The sequence below is a fragment of the Triplophysa rosa genome, linkage group LG6 (assembly GCF_024868665.1).
Source record: "Triplophysa rosa linkage group LG6, Trosa_1v2, whole genome shotgun sequence".
In the NCBI taxonomy this organism is placed as follows: Eukaryota; Metazoa; Chordata; class Actinopteri; order Cypriniformes; family Nemacheilidae; genus Triplophysa; species Triplophysa rosa.
The window spans coordinates 14071373-14094047 of NC_079895.1; the positions used below are offsets into that span (position 1 = coordinate 14071373).

The window sequence follows — 22675 nt, forward strand, 5'->3', positions numbered from 1 at the left end:
TGGATTGGGCGAGCAGAGTGCCCTACAAAGATGAAAAGCAAATCATGACTCCAATAGGCTAAAGCTTTTCATATCTACCAATCCGTTGTCAGGAAACTAGTTTAAAGGGAAAGTATCCCAATTTAAAATCATTCCATCATTTACTCAGCCTTATGTCATTCCAAACATGTGTGACTTTTTTCTGCACAACTCAAAAAAGACATGTAACGTTGGTCCCCATTGACTTCCATCGATGGACACAAAACCACTTTTTTTGAAGTGACACTTATCCAAATATCTTCTTCTGTGTTCCACAGAAGTCATTCACAAATTTTGAATGACACGAGGGTGCACAAACACAAAAGACGCCATTCCACAAACTTTTGGTACATTCAGTGCAAAATATAATTTAAACACAGGACGAGACTGACATACATATATTACAGCTATATACAAATATGGATACATCATGGAAAACATGCAGGTTCACATTTTCACCAACTGTAGTCAAGTGATGGCTCTTTCATCAGCATTTTACTCGATCAGTGACCATAAAGTTTAAACAACAGCACAGATGGATTTTGAAAAGCATGGAAGTGACATTTCTTTATTTTTGTCCCCCACCCCTGAATAACAGCAATTTCTCATGCAAATAAAGCTAATCTGGACTCCTGTTGTTTTACTAATTCCAGCATGCAATATCAAGATATGACACAACGCCATCTAAGGGCCAAACCAAGGTACTGCTTTTTTGACCCGGCATGCATTATTTTATCCAAAGATCAATTACATAGAGAAAGTAGCTGTTTTGAGACGAATCCGAATCGAAATCCATGATCTGGGTTTTGCCAGAAGAGTATTTGCGTGGTGTGAATGCGTGAGTTTGTATATTGCTGGGTGTGTTTGTGTTGAAAGGTGGACCACATACAAGTAACAAAGAGAAGTAAAGTGTATGTCTGTAAACCAGGTGTTCAACTTGTCACCCAAAAAGTGAGGAACTTTTTTTTAAAGTTAGGTTAATGTAATATTAACCAAAGCTTCAATCTGTGATTCTTTAAATTAGCAATTCCTGAAGACAGATGTTATGAAGAGCAATTTCTAAAACACTTCATACCACTTGTGCACATGTTACAATTTGTCTCTCTGGCCTACACATGCTGAAACAGTTACGTAATCCATTCTTTTCCTTTGTTTCTCTTTCCTTAGCAGAAGAAACTCAAGCCAGCAGTGGTTTTAACTACTGCAGCCCTGGTTAAGGCTGTGGACTGCACACTAATATAATTTCAAGGCCACTGTTTGTATCTGTCACCACAACATTCTGTCTATTATTAAAGCTTAGTCTTATTCTACCTTTCCTAATAAACATATATTTGCTGAACTTTCACACTGCACATGGTGATCAGTGTTTCTATACATTCATTGTTGTTTTAGGTAACATTTGTGAGTTGCATAAAAGAAGTAAATTGAGATGTGTGTGTGTGTGCTACAAAGTACTGTGTGTGTTTGTATTTGTATTCTGTTTAGTAGACAGACACCAAAAAGTTGTCCTACCAAAGTGAATTACAATACATTTACAGTCACTCTAGAGCTGGGGAAAATGCCTTGCTTAAAGCAGTGGTTCTCAAACTTTTTGTTGTAAGCCCCCCCCCCCCCAATTAAAGACTTATAATCTTAAACAAAAAAAATGTCTTTTTTTATTTTTCTGATGTTTGATTGCACAAAATTTATGATAAATTTCTATATTTCATAAAATGCCACAAAATCCGTGGCCCCCCTGGATCCATCTTGAGGCCCCCCAGGGGGCCACGGCCCACAGTTTGAGAACCACTGGCTTAAAGGGATAGTTTGCGTTTCATCATTTACTCAATGTCATGTCATTTCAAACCTGTATGACTTTCTTTCTTTTGCAGAATTTTAAAGAATGTTGGTAACCAAACATCACTGGCCTCCATCGACACCCATTGTATGGACGCTTAACCACTGAGACATTTCTCGAAAAAGAACCATATACAGGTTTTCAACGGCATGAGGGTGAATAAACGATGACAAAAAGATTTGTTTCGGGTGAAACATCCCTTTAAGGGCACATTGTTGATGTGTTGATCTGTATGTTGGTGGCCCTTGCCAGGATTTGAACCCAGGGCCTTTGGATTTGCAGCCCAGATCTTTATTCACTACGCTACCATTACAACATTTGGTGCAAAGATCACTGTAGGAGAGTGTGCATGCTGTTTGTACGTATTCATGTGTTTCATTCACTTACAGTATGAAATTGAGTTGATGTGGTTTCAGAGCTGCAGCCAAGATCAATATAACAACCCAGAACCTAACCAATAGCCAAAGCCTAAATCAGACCTTTCGAAACCAAAACCCCTAGTAGAAATAATTCCCAGCAACCAGCAAATGGAGGCACAAAAAAGTCCTTATTGACTATAAAACTGACCATGATAAAGAACTGCAGCAATAACTATTATAGATGTTTCCCTTAAAACCCTGGAGACATGAAACTGGCTAAGCTCGAGTGACTAGATTACTGTAATATAACATCTTTGGACTTTTAGGAAAGCTACTCTGGCTGTAACCATAGAAAAAAGACCACAGAGTCCTACAACCCAAATGCACTGATTTTGACCAGATCTTAGACCATATCTAACACTAAAACTAGATGATCAAGACTCCAGCTCTGATTTCTGTGACTGCAGGTTTGCAAGTCTTTGTGAGGATTAGAATACAGTTATCACAGTTGGCATTCAGTAAGTTCAAACAGTATAAGGATCAGGAGTTGGCACTTGTCCAGTAGGTCATTTGATGGCATATATTCCAGATCTTTAGACAAAACGTTAATGGAAGTGTCTGGTGAGTGACGCCATAGTGAAACATGAAGGATGAGGAAAAGTCGAAGAGAGCTGGAGGAACAGGGCTGCATGGTGAGCCAGGCTTCGGTGAACTGGAAAAAATTCAACAGCACTTTGGCTATGATGAGAGCTCACTCCAGACCAAAGGTACTGGTCTCCTCCACAGCTGTGAGCATCTTCTCATAAAGTATGGAGAAGGACGGGTAGGGAGGGAGATCCAGGCGGTTAAAGCAGGTGTGAGCCCTATACACACACAAATATGTGCACAAATGTACATACATTTTCAGTACAAAATAAAATAGCTTTATTTGATTTGAATTAGCTGGTATTGGATATTATATACAGTAAATGCCACAGAAAGACATTGCACACAAGAAGAGCTAATGTCAGAAATACCGTGGGAGGGAGGTGACCTTGCCCCATTTCTCCACACAGAATCGACGTGGGCCGTTACTGCCCCGCAGGGAGGCAAACCCCTCATAGGGAATGCTGGATGTGCCTGTAACAAACTGGAGAAAAGCACAAGTTGACTTGGTTAATACCATTGACCGTTGGAGGAGAATTTAGATTACAGTTTTATTGTTCATGTACTCTTTATGAGCTCACAAAGCAAAGCAAAATTCACTGTCACAGTCATAGTGTTGTGGGTGGTTGTTGTCCTGAATTGCTGTTGTCTTTTAGCCCACGGTCACCCACACAGTTATATGCAAGCACCACTAAAATATTCAAAATATAAATTTCATTTGTATTTCATGTACAGTATATAAACGGATATAAATGCATATTAAATCCCTTGTGTTTGTTGTGTGATCTGATTGTACCTGAAGAAGCCGTAGTCTTTGTTCATTATTAAAACGCTCCACTGCAGCCCAAAACCATCGAATCACTATGTGGTTGTCATGGTAACCTTATGAGACATAGATGAGAAGTGATGTAGAAATGGTCAAAAGGGATGATGATATCTTGTTGTAATGTTTTTGCATTCCTTCTTTTAAATCATTCTTCTTTTAAGCCCCAGGTGTAGTTTTACATGCATAGCCTTGCAAAGTATACTTCATTTGACTCATACATGTATGTACACAGGCGCTCAAAGGATGTGCATTGTGAAACATTGCAATACCTCTCCTGGCCTACAGGGGTCCGTAAGGAACAGTTAAGCAGATCTTACGGTTGACACCTTGTTGATAAACTAATTACTGCAAAAATGTAATATGCGTGTGTACACCAATGTGTACATTACGCAGGTAATATTCTGATGACAAAATGTGCAACGTACGCTGACCCTCACGTACGCATAAAAAGTGAAGCATACTTTGAGCTTTTTGTGAAATAAGACTTGAATCGGACGAAGTAAAAGTACCTCCTCTGTATTCCGTATTGTTTCTCCAGTCTGACAGGTCAATCTCTGCTGTTCCAGCAATAACCAGCTCCAGCTCTCGTGCGTCAAACACTGAGACGAGTCGGACGTCCACCACCTGCACAGTAATATGGGTTGTAGATCATCCAGAGATAAACAGAGTTATCAAATCATAGGTCCATTTGGCATCATACCTCGTAGAACCCTCGCACAAGACTCTCTGTTTGCTGGGCCACACCCCTCTCAATCCTCCACTTCACCATGCGTTCAATATACTCCTTTTTGTTCTTGTCTGACACAGGGATGCCAGACCCACCTGGCTTTAGTTCACGCTCTGTAATCTGACATAAGGAGAGACACAAATTTATTATATAGAATTTAATGATAAGGCATTATTGTAGATTTTCTGAAGAAAATGTGAAATATTCTGATGCTATCACACACACATGCAGTATAAGTGATTCAGACCTGTCCAAACACTTCCTCGTTGACTGTAAAGGTGAGGTCCAACATATCCTCAATGTCATTGTCCTTCATCCACTGCAGACTTTGGTGGAACTCCTCATCCAGAAACTCCAGGTCGCTGAGATCACATGGGCTGCAAAGAAGACAAAATCCTTGTGACTACTAAAATGAATAAAAATACCTTATAACATGGCAACATGTAAAAACTTGTCCAGCCGCTCTTGGGACTGTAGCCCATGAGAAACGTTTGATAGCAATGACTTTAGACTAGTTCAGTCAAGAAACAGAAAGCTGATGTAAACACATAAGCCTCTGGAGGCATAAACATAAATCATCTGAACTTTCAGTATAAAGACTCACATGCGAAGAAGACCTTTGTAGAATGGCCGGGTGAAGAACGCATCCAACAGGTACTGATGAATTAAAGCAAGACCCAGAATGCGTCCACTGAACCGGAACCTAAGGAACACAAGATTGTAGTAAAAAAAATGTAAATTTAATTTGCAAAATCATTTCAGCCGGAAATCATTTCTATTGGTTCATTTCATTAATATTAATTTCTATTGGTTTCTTACCACTCATGATGGTTGTCTACAAAGGCTGACATGGGGCTGATCTGCACAGTGTAAGTGTCATTAGCGGAGTATTCAAACAGTCCATAGTATGGATTGAAAAGTTCACGAGAAACCAAGAAAAAGAACTCTCTGGATGGACCACTATAATCCAACCTGAAAACAATGAAATACATAAATGTATAATTTACAGTATTGGCAATGGCAGATCAATGCACACACATTACTCTGTACACCAAATGTCAACATTACTTGTGGTTGGTTACACAAAATGTAAAATGTATTAAAATCACAGAACTAAAGGAAAATCATCATTTACATAGATAAAGAAGACACAAGGATGAAACGTGTTTACATCAAGCTTGAATAACTGGACAATTGAAAGCACTGGCATCATATTTCCTTTCAGGAGAAAATGAAGTATACCAACCCTTCTTCTCCAACAAAGCTGACTTAAAGCTTGCTCCTCTGAAGGTCTTTGCGGGAATAGCACATAATCTGGTTGAAAGCATCTTCCAGCAGATGATCTCTTCTAATGATCAACCTGAACATTAAAGGAAAACCACATACTGCAGCTAAGAATCCAATAAGGCTCATATAAATGTATCCCAATCAAAATGGTTACATATCTTATACATGTTTTTATTTTATCCATCTTTGTTTAAAGCTGCAATACGTATCTTTTGCCTCTATATCGCCATCTCAGGGTAAAACACAAAATTACAGGTTACTTTACATACAGTAATTTATGTGTAAAAAAGTCAAGCAATGTAAAAGTGATACTTTACGCAAAATCCAACCCAACAGCTGCACTCATAAATCATCATCGTAAGCTTACAGATGTGAATTATGCAACATTTCAGATTCTTTTTAAACAAAACTCACTTCACTTTTCCCGGCCCCTGCCCATAGCCCTTGGTCTCCAGTTTACGGTAAAAGTTTCTTAATTTAGCCTCAAAATCACGCTTGTAGGGTGCAGGGGCTCGAGCATTCGCTCTTGGAGTTCCTGCGTGCAAAAGAAGATGATATCACTAGTAAATGTACACTTACTGTATTTGCACTTGCCAAATCTGTTCTAACACTCAGGTGCATAATATCCTTTTTAGAATAATTGTTTTAAAACACATGCATGATCAGGTAAACACAGCTTAGTCAACTTTCATTAGCCAATCAAAAAAGTCTTGTCATAGATGACACTAGACAGGAAATGACAGGTAAAGGAGAAAGGTAGGAATAATTAGGATGTCAGTCGGGGTCATGTGACCTCTCACCAGGGGAGTTCTGTGGGGAGGCATGAGAGTAGCTGGAGAGCAGTAAGGCATTGGGTGGCACATACGACATCACTTCCTCTTCAAACAGGCTGCAAGGAGAGAGGGCTGTGTAACAGCTGTGTGTATTTTAACTTCAGTTACGTGTACAGAATCAGGTCAACCTAAAACACACATACTGCTCAACTGCATATTTTTTGTTTGATTCCTCTCTAGGCGGTGGGTCTTACATCTCTTAAAGGGATAGTTCACCTAAAAATAAATATAAATTCTGTCTTTGTTTACTCACCTTTGAGTTGTTCCAAACCTGTATACATTTCTTTGTTTGGTTGAGAAAGATGTTTGGAAGAATGCTTGTAACCAAACAGTTCTTGGAAACCATTGAATTACCAAAATTATTTTTGTTCATTTTTGAAAACAAAAGAAGATATTTTGAAGAATGTAGGACAGCAAACAGTTCTGGGGCACTTTTGACTATTTTCATTTTTCCTACTGTGGTTGTCAATGGGGTTCAAGAACTGTTTGGTTACATTTGTCCAAATATCGTTTTTTGTGTTCAACCAAACTAAGAAATGTATACAGGTTTGGAACAACTGTGAGTAATTCATTTCATTTTTGGGTGAATTATCCCTTTAATATATATTATCAATAAAAAACAACACATTTTAGGGGTTTTAAATTATTTTAGTCCTTTTTGGAGACATATTTTACTGTATTTTTTATTTCAATTTTTTAAGTTTTCGTTAATGATAATAACTTATATACACACCCAATTATTGCATGCGTGACATCTCAGGCGAAAGGAAACAGGCAGGTACGGTTAGCTATGATTAAACAGGATGCAAAAGCCACACACAAACACTAACCTGAGTAACATAACTAGGTCTGCATCGCTGGACAAGCGGGCCAACCCAGAAGCTCCCTCATTTCGGATGAACTGAACCTTCTCTCTATAAACAAACATATGCATGGAAACATCTAAATATTATACATGCAGAACAAAATGTGAAAATCAGGGCTGTGCAAAATTCAGAATTTCAGAATTTAATTCAATGAAATGAATTAATTTGAATTTGAATTTGAATTGACTCCACCCTACAGGATGCTGAATTGAATTTGAATTTGAATTGCAGGAAGTGGAATTTAATTCATTGCAATTCAGAGAAATCCCTTCTTATCACATATCAGTGAGAATGTGATACTTTCAATATACAGTACAGACACTAATATTAAGCATAAATTCCGTTAATGTTGAATAATTAGCAATATCTTCATTTCAAAGTAATCAAATGAAACAATGTTTTTTTAAATGCAATTATCATTTATTAAAGTACTTTACAGGGTTACGTTGTTGCATCTAATGGTCAACAGTTCCTCAAATGTTTGGTCAACCATTTTGAAGACTTGGATACAGCAAGTTATTCTGGGAAATGAAGTGCTATTCTATCATTTTCCACAATTTGAAAGTTATTACAATTTTAATGATAAGTATTGTGTATATAAAGTCCATACAATAATATCTGTATGAAATTCAGATTGTAATAATATATACTGTAAAGCGTCATTGTTAAATACGCCTTAATTATGTATCATGAATTTCTTTAAATTTTATGGAATTCCAATTCTACTTCCTGCAATTTTAATTTTAATTGCAATTCAGCTTCCTGTTTGCAATCTCAATTCAAATTCAAATTACAAATTGGAATTTAGGGATCATTCTCAATTCAATTCTGAATTTTGTACAACCCTGGTGGAAATAGTATTTTAGTTGTGTTTTGAATGGCAAACACTGCATATAGATTGATTAACTTGCATTATTAGTATAAATACATATTTTAGTTGTAGTATGAAAACATAAAACTTGTCAGTAAAACACACCTGAGAGAGTGATTTCTGACAAGCTCTGGTTGTCTCTCTTGCAGAATCTCAAAAATGTTGGGTTGTCGTAGAAACGCAACAATCTTCTCATTATAGGCTATAAAAACACAGCATATTTTAATGTGGATACATCTGGTAATACGTCTGCATGTACACATTGTGTAGTTTCGAGAGTACACACTCACCAACAGGGACCAGGTCTTGGTACTGACTGCTTCTGGATGACCGGCCCTGGACAGGTGGACTTGGGGAGCGTGAATCATCAGCTACCTGAAACATCAGAGGGTTATGATTCTTAGAGGACAACAGTTTAAAAACATAAACAGCATTATATATATATATATATATACATAGTTCTAATTAGGGCTGTCAAACGATTAATCGCAATTAATCGCATCCAGAATAAAAGTTTGTGTTTACAGCATATATATCTGTGTACAGTGCATATTAATTTTGTATTTATAAACACAAAACGTACACATACTTGTCTATATATTTAGGAAATATTTAAATGTATTAATTTATATTTACCAATAATTTAAATTCTAAATAAACGTTTATTAATTGTTATATTTTATATTTTTCTAAAATAAATGCATTTATGTGTATGTGTTCTTAAATACAAAATTAATTGGCACAGTATACCGACATAAATTACGTAAACACAAACTTTTATTCTGGATGCGATTAATCACGATTAATTGTTTGACAGCCCTAGTTCTAATAGATCAGTTCTTACATCTCCTGCGCTGTGGCTGCGCTGGCGGGACAGGTGCTGTCTGTAAGCCAACAGGCCGCTGGACCGAGAGTTCTGTAAGGGCAGTCGTGGGTCAATAAATGTTGTGGCACGACAGTTGTGGTCCACGTAGAAAGCCTGGAGAACAAACATAAAGACAGGAACAATCTGAACTACTCAAGCATCTGTTTGTCGTCTCTTTATTGTTGGAGGCACTATTAAGGTGTTAAGAAGACAAAGATCATGAAGATTAAGGGCCCGTTCACACTTGCATTAATGTATATAGTGACACGTTTTAACTATGACCATAGACTTGTTTTGTTATAGTCTCACACCCTGAGAATTGCATTTTTAGAATTAAACTTTTCAAGAAGCATAAACAGCTCCATGACAGAACAGGTGTACCGTTCCGGAGAGAGAAAAACAAACATTCACACACATAAATACACACCTTGCCAGTGTGGTCATGTTTCATCTCCCAGCCCCGTGGCAGCTCCAGCTGCTTGTTGGAAAACAGATTGAGGAAGTTGACAAGGTCTCGGTTGTGTTGGTAACGCTCGAAGTGCTGCGCGTCCCGCCGAACTTTACTGATCATGTGCTTTAGACATGTGTTACTTGTGAACATACGATAGGCACTCTGTCGGGAAACAAAGTGATCAGAAGTTTTTATATTTATGCATGTGGCAAACGCTTTTATTCAAAGCAACTTGCAACGTTTTACATTTTCATCAATATGTGTGTTCCCTGGAAATCCCAATTTATGCATTTCTAACACAATGCTTTACCAATTGAGCTACTTAATGTTTCTACATATTTACATTTAGTCACTTAGTAGATGCTTTTATCCAAAGTGACTTACAGAGAGTTCAGGGAGCAATGCTTTACAAATAAAATTAAAAAATATATACTCCATATCTGTGCTTTGTTTTTACTATTAGCCATGAAGTAGCCATAAAATAAATGAAATAATATTCAGTATCAGTTGTGAAAGCACTAATATTTGTGTCTTGAGTGTGCTTTGGCTCACAGAATTCGAATGCAGAACAGAGAAAAAGTCAGAGCTGGAGAGGAACTTTGCACCGGGTGACTGAAGCAATAATGCCAGACGAGAACGTGAGCTGGCATGACCTGTGATGCTGTCTCTCCGATATTCTACATGAGAAGACAGACACACCGAAACAAACAAAACACTAAACAAACATGTTTCATAGTGTAATCTGGTGTAATCTAAACTTCCTCAGTTGCCCTTTTATGTTCCTCTTAGCATTGTGTTCATCCACCCTCCCAAACACAATCATCTATAAATAAGTCAGCTTGGTTATCATTAGGGGATGTCTCCACCGAGGCGTTTCTGCCGGCTTGCGGCGTGTTTTTTCAATTGTTTCCAATGAAACGGGAGCAGCTGGCTTTTTTTTCGCATGCCGGTGCTCTGCGTTTTTCCCACGCACAGCGCCACCTTTCGACTGGGTGCCCAGAGTTGAAAAATGGTCAAAAATGGCTAAGCTCCTGCCGTTTTCAGCTGCGTAAAAACACCTCGGTGGACACAGCCCCTTAGTAAACCATCCAGGCCAGATCAAATATTTCCAAGAACAAATATTAACAGTAATATTTTCTGCTATTTCATTTAATTGAATGTCAACAATTTGCTCATTAATGTCCATTTTGTAGCTCTCCATAGAATTTTGTAAGAAACATCTAAAACAAAATTCATATTTAAATAAAAGATAAATGTGATCTCAGTTGAGTCTCTGGAGTTTTAAAAAGGCAAAGTTTGTGCAATAAAACTTTCCTCTGAATTACCTGAGATGGAGTGGGGCAACATGTCTGTATCATCAGAAGGCGGTTCATCTGCTCTCTGCTCCTCAGTTCTTTCACTGGTCATCGTTCTACGGATGCTCTGATACCTGTCAGGAAGAAAATACATCAAGAAGATATTGATCGATTGTAGGATCTGAATTTCTTAAAAGCAACCTTTTTGTGTGTGTGTATTTTCAAAAAATTATGAAATTCTTACTTGAGAGAACCGACATACATTTTGTGTTGTTTTTAATTTCTTATTTCCTTATCCTTATTCTTCATTTTTTTCTATGTTTATTATAGATTACGTTCATTTCTATCTAGTTATTATATTCTACAGTCCTATTTTCTTTTTATCTTCTCAAAACTACACATTGAAATATTTGAGAAAAATATCTGAGCAAGAGTATTGATTATTGATTCTGATTGTTTGTTCTCCGAGTCAAAAGTATAATTTCCAGTTTAGTAATCTGAAAAAGTATTTGGGATGTCTTTAAATTCTGACCTGCGGTTGAGTTGTTCCATCTGCAGTATGGAGCTGGAGCGAGTCAGACCTTGAGGAGCAGGTGGACCGGTTGGTCTCTGCCAGGTGGTGGTACGATTCACATGATCCACAAAGAAGATACGGCCATGACTGTCGATACGAGCCTCCCAGTCTGTGACAATAGGAGAGGGAAATGAGCATGAATAGAAGGGTGTGATAATGCTTGACTGAGTTTACAATACTACATGTAAACACAAAAAAAGACTTTCAAATGTTGTTTGTTTTACTTAATTAAATAAGTTTAATATAACACATTTGTATTGGTTTCTTGTGTAAAGCAATTTCAATATGTACTACTAACATAAATAGGCAACTTTTTGACATAACACAATCCTTTTGTGTTGGGACAATATGAATCATTTTCATTAACTTATTGAAACTATCGGAGTTCTGAGTTCCCAGCATGCATTGCTTTCATGACTGGATTTACATAGTAAATGTTTAAATTAAGTGTTACGGTGTTTTTGTGCAGGATAAAAGATAAGGACACTTGTTAGTTTTTTTTGTTCTGTAATGTTGAAATTCAGAAGGTTTTCTGTTGTCTGTGAGTTTTTGGGGGTTACCATAGTGGTGAAGAGTGAAGATTTTACTTAGGTTGGGAACAAGCACATTTTCCCCATTTTTGCATGTATGCAGCTTTACTCATTGAGTAAAAACTCTGCAAATGCTCATGCAGTAAACTCTCTGGTGTTCCCTGATAGCACCATACATTACATGTGGTGAAAAATAAAAAATGACACATTGAAGATTTTCAATGAACAAAGAAAGTTGATTGGCTCAACACAAATGAATTACGTTCAGTTATAACAAAGTCCGTTTAGGGAAGTCGTGCCACCCGGCAACCATGTTTTCAACGCGCCTCCAGGCAGTTATTACTTAATGCAAACAAGAGTGAATGGAGAATACTGATATTTCCACAATAGCCGGCTAAAATCCCAATTATGATATATTTAAAAACAACATTTAAAAATGATGTATCTGTACCATAACGTTTGTTTCCTATGATTCCTATGATATTTTTCATGTTGCTTTAGATACTACGCATGCGCAAAGCTTTGCTAGGGTGGCCATATTAAGCGTTGCTTTCCTCCCCATTCATTTCAATGGCAGTGATGCATCTTGTTAACATTGATATCTTTGGTTATAATTAAACAAAATAAGTTGAATGAACGTAAGATTACTTGTTCGCACATTTCACCCAGTTTAAGTTCGGATAAATGAATTTAGTTGTGTGGAAATGGGTGTCATAATAAAATTAAGTTAATCCAACAACTTTGTTTTGAGTGTATGACACAATCATATAGACAAACATGGAAGTAAGGTTTTCACCTATTTCATTTAAACATTTAAGGCAGCTTTTCAACTAAAAATGTTAAGTTAAATTATATTGGCTTTACAAGTCATTTGAATTTAAATGATAAAAATCAGTTTAATATAATTCAAGTGACTTGTGAAGCCAGTTTGATTTAATTAAAAAATATGAGGCAGCTTTTAAAGTAGTGTTCAAGCTGACATTTTTACATTGACACAAACAAAACAACACAAAAGCACATGTAGATGTACAGAAACACATACACACACTCACTGGGAGGTAGGGGCTCGTCCACACGCTGGTACCGGTGGATGTCTTGTCTCACGGATGGAAGAGATTGAACAAGCTGATCTCCATTTATCTGAGGGACACCTGCACAATAATTAAAACACCAACAGGATGCCAGTCTAACACTTATATATATATATATATTTATTATATAATATAAAATATTTTTACATTTATTGACAGCTGTGTTAGTTTATAGGTTATGTCCTTTTTCTGCCTCTAGCGTCACTAAACTCACTGTTTTCTGAACTCTCCAACCATCTGTCATTGGCTGGATAAACATATCTGCCATTGGTCCTGCCCCAAACACCATTGATTGAGTCAATGGTGAGTCAAACTAAAAGTTTTTCCTTTAAGTAAAGAAAGTATAGAAAATGGATCATTAGGCAAAGGCCAGACCATTCTACCTGATTCTGTCTCTGAAACGAAGGTCTCAGAATCCACAGATTCTCCGTCCACTGAGTGAATTAACTCCTCCTCCTCATCCTCCTGTGACACACCTGCTGTCGCCTCCAGGCTCCACCTCCTAGACATTGTGTCCTCAGTCACATCTTCACATTCTTCCTCCTCATTGGCTGATAGTGGTGGTGGCACACCCCCATCTACCTCATTGGTTTGAGGAGTCTCCTCAACAGTCTCAGCGACCTCATACATTGTGGGTGGGTCATCTGAAAGATCTTCTCCTCCAGGATCAATGGCTGCCTCTGTACCCTGTTCTGCCTCCTGCAATGTTCAAGATTGCAAAACAATCGTAACAAACTTACTATTATCATCTTTCCATACAGCTTCTTTTCAGCAACTGACCTGAGAAGCAGACGCTGGGACCGTGCAGCTGTCTGATGCCATTGAGGAGATATCGACTTCGGTTGCCAGCTCCTCACTGGGTGCCAGTCCCTCTTCCTCATCCTCTACCCCCGCTTCCTCCCCCTTATGCCTCTGCAGCAAGCTGGCTGTTTCCACCTCAGGTGCCACTGAACTTGGCATTACCTCCATCTCAGGGCCCACCTCAGTTTCTATATGTTCAGACTCCACCCTAGTTTCTTGAGGTTCCTCTACAGTGCCTTCGGGCATAGGTTTTTTTATTTTCCCTGGTGGTTTTGAGAGGATTTGTTGAGTTTTCGAAGCGCCATTAAATGTAACCTCTGTAGTTCCGGACCTCTCCTCATCTTCATCTGAATCGATGTGTAGCATTGCTCTAAGGCGAGTGTGTGTGGGGAAGCTGGAACGCAGTTTGGGGGAAGCTGCCCCGAAAGGTCTATCTCCTGGGCCTTTAGGGGCTTCAATAGCATCTAGCTGCTCGCTGAAAGAACCCTGAAGCAGGTCAGGAGAAGAAGGGCCATCATTGTCCAGAGTTGCACCGTAGATCTCTGTGTCTGGAGAGGGTAAGCTGCTACCTTCACCATTTCTGTGAGAAGCCTGGGAGCCTGTTGGGGAAGGGCCTGCTGACCGGATGGGGAGAGGATGGGGCAGGTCTTCATCATCTGAAGGGGTTCCAGGAGCTCCATTGAAGGCAGCTGCTCCAAGAATCGTCTCAGGGGAAACGTCTATGTGATGTGAAGTTGATTCAAGTCAATTTGTTTTTGTTATTTGAAACCACAATCAACTTAATATTTATAAAAGTTCAATGTATGTCAATACAGCCGCAGACAAAAATAAGAGCCCACTCCAGTTTTGCCTTTAATCAGCATTTCTACATGCGTTATGGCCATTTGAGTCTAGTGAATTCTAACAACAAAACACCTCAGGAATGACATAAAGTCACCCAAAAGACTGAGAAAGATGCTAACTTAAAACACACATGATTAAGCATATTTAATTATTAATATTTACATTTACATTTAGTCATTTAGCAGATGCTTTTATCCAAAGCAACTGGAACAATAGAAGCAATACTATTCCTACAATGCAAAATCTCAAAAGTTGACCATATATAAAATGATATTAAAAATTGTTAAAGCTCTGTAGTAGCTATTGGTTGTAGTAGTGTTTAGGTTTGTATGTGTGAGTGTCATCTCACCATCTTGGCCTATAGATGTTACATCCACTTTGAAGTGCATTTGGCCGCTCACATGATCAGTGGGCAACCGTCGACACAGAGAGAAGCTCAGTGATTGGTTCCTATAGTCATATACACACAAGTATAATAATGCAAAGCTGTTCATGTGATCGTCATTAAAAACTATGAATTTATTATTACATTATGCTAATAGTAACATATACTGTTCCATCTAAGAGAATAAAGAACAAAAGTTTGCTTTACAAATCACACACTGATACTGTTTAAAGGGGGGGACACAGTGTTTCATGCATTCTGACTTCTTTACAATGTTAAACCTGCTGGCTTCTCATGCTTGACATGGTCAACTTGTCAAAAAACGAGTTGGACGTATGAAAGTTCAGCTGTGTTTGTTTGTTCACTGCATTCTGGTTAGGAATGTTATATAAATGGTGGATATAACGCTGGATTTGGAGATCGTTTGAAACTGATAGATGGAGCGATCCCAGCGCTATAAGATGCCAGACATGAACCCCACACGGTAAGTGAAACTGAGTCATATGTCTGTGTTTTGTTGGCAATGGGTGCGCACGTGCATAAGTTATGCATTAATTTATAGTGAATCAACAGTTATGTAGGGATAATACGATGATGTAGTGTGTGATAGTGATTTATTTTCACCAACCCATCCCCTCCATCATAGTAATGATGATAGACGAGTGTTGCTTTTTCAAATACACGTTATAAATGACTCAATCTCGTAGTGATTTTAGATCAAGCAGTACTTCCTACTGATCAAACAGCCGTAGTTCACAGAAGAGCTGTACATAAAACATCGAATCGATTTCAGAATTTATTTAGACATGTATAATTAGCGTGAATCGCGATATATATCGCCCAGTCCTATTGTAAAGCTGTATCTGTCTTTTATAAATGTGATCAAACTAGTAGGGGGTCGACTGATTATCGCCCTGGCTGATTATTGACGTCGATATTAAGCATTTTTATGATTATCGACATCGGTCATTTTCAAAGCCCATATCCCGGATAAATGAATTTATTTGTGAAATGAGTTATTTGGCTCTAATGCAGCCTCCTCTGTTGTAACACGCCACTCTCTGGCCCAGAGCAATGCCCGCCCACTGCCCATCTGATTTGGTGAAAGTCACGAGTCCGGCCAATCAACGCGGAAGGCTGAAGACACTGAAAGGATTGAACTCTCGCACTGAAAGTATTTGCTAGCTCGAGCTTCTACAGTGATCGCACATCAGTTGACAGAATAGGCATTTGCACATTATTTCAATTCACAAATACAAACCGTTTTAAAGCATCAAGTACTCGTGTGCTCAAAAAGACAATTTTCAGTCAGTGCACTCAGGAATTGCACGCGCACACGGGACACAGCCGCCACTCAAACTGCTCTCAACAAGAGTCAGATTGTAACGTGGAGACTACAGCGTGAGACACGCAGATCCACATGCAGAGCTTTATTTAAAGATGTGGTCACAAACAGGCATAGATCAATAATCGGCAAACAGTATCCAAGGCAGGGTCAGGCAAACGGGTAATCCAAAATACACAGACGAGAATCAAAGGTCCAGAAGACAGGCAAGGCAAAACTAGACTTAGACTAGGAAAATAAACAATGGCTAACAAACAGGCTCCGTAGTGTAGCTGCGTGAAGACGGCGATGCTGCTAACAATACTCGGCAGTCTGTAATGGTTTGAGTGTGGCTTATGTAGTGTGTGTGATTGGTTTCAGGTGATCTTGTGATTAGTACAATGGAGCATGGGAAATGTAGTCCAGGGTGACATATAACAGTTTGTGTAGTGTGAGAGTCTGTAACAGTTCACAGCCCTGGTTACTGCGGATTTTATTAGGCTGTAGTTCCACTACCATCTTCTGGGGGCTCTACAGTGCTATCTTCTCTAGTTTATAAGCGAGTAAAGGAGTAGAGGAAGTGATGGCTTTGTTAGGAAGAAGCATGGTCTGTTTACATGCTACCTACAAACATATAGAGTCCGGATTGAGAAACTTTTTCTTGTTTCAAGCTCAATCTATGTAAGTGTCTTTCTATGCTTGGTGTGGTTTTGTATTTCATACAGTTGTCTTGATGTATGAATTGTATTTCTGATGTTGATCTGGGGGGCGTGTTTGTTAGCATGTTAACAGTCTGTTTATGTATTTACTTTAGAAGGACTCTTTGGTGTAGGCAGTTGTTCCCTACTGCTAATATACCATAAGGCAAGGATATTGATTAAAGGGGCAATGCTGAGGTTAATACGGCACCTTCTATCATGAACCATTGAACTGTTTGGAGCACTTGGTGGAAACTGATGTTTGAACACGACATTGAGAATAATTGGACAGGATATCATCACTATCTTCATTTTCCTCTTCATTCACGATAAGTACAGCGTTATGAGGACACAAAAGAACGTTTTGGACATTGTTCATTGGACTTTGAGTCGATAATGTTACCATCACTGTTTTATTGCTTCATCTCATGTAATAATGTATCTATCTCATGTCTTTGCTTCATATGATTAATAATAATCTGATAATAGAAAATTATGGTTGGTGGATCCCTCCCTCATAAATATATGTAATGTCACTTTTCTTGATATATAGAGAAAAGCATATTACAAGTCAATGTAATCAGAAAGGGCGACCTCTGTTAGCAATCTGACGGAAGGCCGCGGACTGGATTTGTGACAAAGCCCCCCCCCTAAGGGCGGATCCCAGATGCCCTTTCATGACAGTCCCGGAGGGCAGTGGGGCGGAGGCGGAACAGGGGGCAGGATGGAGGGCCAAGCCCGTGTAGGGGAACAAGGTTAAGGCCGCGGTGCAGAGGCAGACATGGGCCGTGGTGCAGAGGCGGATCTGGAAGCATGGGCGTGGCAGGCAGGGCCGGAAGCCTGGGAGTGGCAGGCAGGGCCAGAAGCCTCGCTGTGGCAGGCAGGGCCGGAAGCCAGGGAGGCGCAGGCTGGTCTAGAGGCCAGGGTGAAACCGGCATAGCAGGAAACCAGGACAGATTCGGCAGTATGGGTGGAAGTGAGGACCACCACGACAGAGCAGGCATAGCAGAAGACCACCAGATCCCAACAGCAGACCACCACGGCTGAACAGAGACCCCTGGTAGAGATTGGGACCTAGGGAAAACTGAGACACAAGAAACAGACAGAGCATATATGGTCTTAAGGACCAAGGCAGGGAACACAAGTTTATCAATATTTTCCCTGGTGACAACTGAGCGGGCAGACAGTTCATAAGCAAGCTCACTGACTGAAACTAGACAGGCAGACAGTTCAAAATTTGACTCCTTGACTGGAACGGGACAGGAAAACAGTTCATAATTAGCCTCCATGGCTGATTCAGAATGGGACTGGAGTTTGGGGATGACCTCATTGGCCAGTTCAGAGCAAGGCAAGAGTTCACAAACGGCCTCCATAGCCTTGACAGTACAGGCAGAGAGTTCATTAATTGATACCACTGACACCTCTGGAGGTTCTGCAGCGGTTGCCGCCACCTCTGGAGGTTCTACATCAGTAACATCAGGAAATGGAGAGTTCAGTAATGGTTTCTTCGACCGCAACACGACAGGCTGAGAGTGCATTGCTGGGCTCCACCACCACGCAAGGAGCTGAAGCGAGTGCCTCTGCCTCGGGAGATTTTGTGGTTGTGTATGCAGCCCAAACACACCATAAAGCAATCCTCATCAAGGGAAGGGCTTCAGTCAGGGGAATCAGTTCAGGAACAGGAAGGCCAGAGTGAGTGGGTTTGGGGATACCAGCTGCGCGTGCAGACACCAGCGGTGCATCCCTCACACTAGATACCAGACAGGAAAAATGTAGGACTGACCTTGATAATCTGGGAGCAACAGACAGGATGTGACATGACTCGGGACGATCAGCTGTGACGTGACTCGGGACGATCAGCTGTGACGTGACGTGACTTGGGACGATCAGCTGTGATGTGACGTGACTCGGGACGATCAGCTGTGACGTGACGTGACTCGGGACGATCAGCTGTGACGTGACGTGACTCGGGACGATCAGCTGTGACGTGACGTGACTCGGGACGATCAGCTGTGACGTGACGTGACTCTGGACGATCAGCTGAGACGTGACGTGACTCTGGACGATCAGCTGAGACGTGACGTGACTCTGGACGATCAGCTGAGACGTGACGTGACTCTGGACGATCAGCTGAGACGTGACGTGACTCTGGACGATCAGCTGAGACGTGACGTGACTCTGGACGATCAGCTGAGACGTGATGTGACTCTGGCAGATCAGGCGAGACGTGACGAGGCTCTGGGAGATCAGTCGAGACGTGACGAGGCTCTGGGAGATCAGCCAAGACGTGACGGGGCTCTGGGAGATCAGCCGAGATGTGACAAGGCTCTGAGAGATCAGCCGAGACGTGACGAGGCTCTGGGAGATCAGCCGAGACGTGACGAGGCTCTGGGAGATCAGCCGAGACATGACGAGGCTCTATTGTGTCCGCCATTACACAAGTGAGTGCGGGTTCTCATTCCTCTGAGACACCCACATTGAACGTTAAACCAACAACCAACAAATCATAGTCTATAAACTGGCTGAGAGATGAGCAGGGACCTTCATGTCTTAGCCTAGACCCTAGTGGTTGGTTAATGCCATCGCAGAAAATATCTATCAGGACACAGTCTGGCAGATCAGAGAAAATCCATATGCAGAGCTTTATTTAAAGATGTGGTCACAAACAGGCATAGATCAATAATCAGCAAACAGTATCCAAGGCAGGGTCAGGCAAACGGGTAATCCAAAATACACAGACGAGAATCATAGGTCCGGAAAATAGGCAAGGCACAAAACTAGACTGAGACTAGGACTTAAAATAAACAATGGCTAACGAACAGGCTCCGTAGTGTAGCTGCGTGAAGATCGCAATACTGCTAACAGTACTCGGCAGTCTGTAATGGTTTGAGTGTGGCTTATGTATTGTGTGTAATTGGTTTCAGGTGAGCTTGTGATTAGTGCAATGGAGCATGGGAAATGTAGTCCAGGGTGACATGTAACAGCTTGTGTAGTGTGACAGTCAATGTAATCGGAAAGGGTGACCTCTAGTGGCAATCGGACGGAAGGCCACGAACTGGATTCGTGACACAGATTGAGTTATTTTCGCAATTTATTACGCTTAAATGTTCAGACACACACGTTATAATGCCTGTCTTAGTGAGTGTCTTACACGTACGCACAGTTGGTTGTCTTCAGTGAGTAAATGTGAAAAGCATCTGTAATAAGTGTTATTCCTTTATGCCTTAAAGCGCCGCCACATCTTTTTTTTATTACTACAATTAAAGAAAGATTTAAATACTCCAGTAATTTTGGTCATACAAATAAGACTAATACATCATTCAAAACTGTGATTGGTCTACTTTTATTTGTGTGCTCATTATCCACTAAATATTTTGCTTTTGTAAAAGAATGAAAATATACAGGCTGTGCTTTCAGCTGTCTCTCTCCGCGTGCATCTTTCTGAAATGCGTCATTAAAACAGACTAAAATTGCGAATACTCATCATAGAAACGTAAAGCATATGTCTAAAGAAAGCTTGAAGTGTCTACTTTTAAATGATCCAATTAATATAATAATAATAATATTATCTGATTATGTACTATGTATGAAAGTAAAGACAGGTACAGTTTCTCCCACATCAGCTCATTATCTGATCACATCCTTGCGCAGAGCGCTCTACTTCACATGATCTGCGCAAGCCCCAAACAATGGCACAGCAAAACAGCTAGATTCTTCATCAGATATGTTGATTTTACTGCGCGTTTGGCTGATGTCACGCATGTGCGGAGGATCTTCAGACAGTCCTAAACAAAGAGGAAAGGTTTACATTACGTTTAAAAAAAATCACCACTCCGAGGATAATCTGGTTCATTGCAAAGAGTGACTGCATCAAGTGGAGCGCATTCTTTGTGTCCTTACCGTTTACCATGGTGTTACTATAGTAAACGTGTAATAACCATGGTTTTCGTGCAAAGATTTTGTCAGAGCTTTTGTTATTCTTAATTTTTAACATATTTTTCATTTTTACACCAGACATACTGTATATATATGTGACCCTGGACAACAAAACCAGTCTTATGGGTCAATTTTTCGAAATTGAGATTTTTACATAATCTGAAAGCTGAATAAATAAACTTTCTATAGATATATGAGTTGTTAGAATAGGACAATATCTGGCTGAGATACAACCGTTTAAAACTCTGGAATCTGAGAGCGCAAAAAAATCAAAATATTGAGAAAATTGCCTTTGAAGTTGTTAATCAGGGGCACTGTGGCAGACCATCCACTCACAAAAATAAAGTTTTTATATATTTAAGGTAGGAAATTTACAAAATATCTTCATGGAACATGATCTTTACTTAATATCCTAATGATTTTTGGCATAAAAGAAAAATCAATCATTTTGACCCACACAATGTATTTTTGTCTTTTACTAAAAATGTTCCCGTGCTACTTAAGACTGGTTTTGTGATCCAGGGTCACATATCGGTTCAAAATATCGGTTATCGGTCTGTAATAATCGATATCGGCCCTGAAAAACACATTTCGGTCGACCACTACTAAAAAGTGTCAAGAGTAGCGGAAGGAAGAACCCAAATGCAGGCAGCCAGAGGTGAAGGGGTTAACACAAAGACTTTAATAAAACCAAACAAAACACCCATGATGGGGGGAAAACAGGCACGAGAACAAAACAAGAATTCAAACGAAACACTTCCCTTGATGGGGCAAAACGAAAAACAAGAACAGCAAAACTAAACTAAAAAACACGACCACACGTTTTACAATAAAACACGGCAGGGTAAAACATAAAACTCACAGTGCATTGACAAGGCACGGGAGAGGAACACGGGAACATTACAAACACAACGAAAGAGCACAGGACAATGAAACATGAGGGCATTTATAGGGGAACAAACAAAGGAAGATAACGAGGGGCAGGTGAGAAATATAAGACACGGCAGGGAAGCAATACAGGAAACGAGAGGGGCGGGGCCAATGACAAGACAGAGAAGGCACATGGAATGTCAAAAAGGTAAACACACCATGGCTTCTCACACTAAACATAAGGGCTCTGTCCCGATCCTGCCACACGACTAGAAAATCTTGAACAAGAAGGCAGGACCGTGACAGAGCCCCCCCCTTAATGAACACCCCCAGGTGTTCACCAAGGGGTTGACAAACAAGACATGACAGACTGGGACATAGACAAGAACAGACAAAACATGGAAAACAAAATCAGGGGCAGACAAGCAAGAACTAACAACGGGTTGGGGTGGGATAATAAAAATAACAAACAAGGGAGGGGGAACCACAAAGTTCATGGGGGAAGTCCAAAAGGGGTGGGGCTGGGTGGGGGATTCACAGTCCTTGGGGGAGTTATAGTTCTGGGGGGTGCTCGCGTGGGTGGAGTCCCCGGAGACTTGGTGGACTCGGCTAGGGACCGGGCGGACTACCGGCTGAGTCGCCGGCTGAGTCACCGGCTGAAAGGCCGGCTGGAAGGCTGGCTGAGTCGCCGGCCGGAAGGCCGGCTGGAGGAGTCGAGAGTGCGGGAACAGAGACGAGATCAG

General features: G+C 40.2%; 1 protein-coding gene across 1 annotated transcript in view; it reads right to left on the reverse strand.

The window, feature by feature from the left end:
- Window positions 1-402: 402 nt before the first annotated feature.
- hecw2a (HECT, C2 and WW domain containing E3 ubiquitin protein ligase 2a) overlaps window positions 403-22675 on the reverse strand; it is a 33464-nt gene continuing 11191 nt past the window's right edge. The window contains 23 exon segments of the mRNA XM_057335424.1: window positions 403-3077; window positions 3231-3343; window positions 3656-3741; window positions 4195-4309; window positions 4386-4532; window positions 4660-4789; window positions 5017-5115; window positions 5232-5384; window positions 5659-5772; window positions 6114-6234; window positions 6500-6588; window positions 7363-7446; window positions 8375-8471; window positions 8560-8644; window positions 9114-9248; window positions 9562-9747; window positions 10138-10262; window positions 10911-11014; window positions 11413-11563; window positions 13037-13135; window positions 13459-13774; window positions 13856-14595; window positions 15069-15169. Of these exon segments, the coding sequence (XP_057191407.1) occupies window positions 2966-3077; window positions 3231-3343; window positions 3656-3741; window positions 4195-4309; window positions 4386-4532; window positions 4660-4789; window positions 5017-5115; window positions 5232-5384; window positions 5659-5772; window positions 6114-6234; window positions 6500-6588; window positions 7363-7446; window positions 8375-8471; window positions 8560-8644; window positions 9114-9248; window positions 9562-9747; window positions 10138-10262; window positions 10911-11014; window positions 11413-11563; window positions 13037-13135; window positions 13459-13774; window positions 13856-14595; window positions 15069-15169 (3502 nt within the window). The 3' untranslated portion in view covers window positions 403-2965.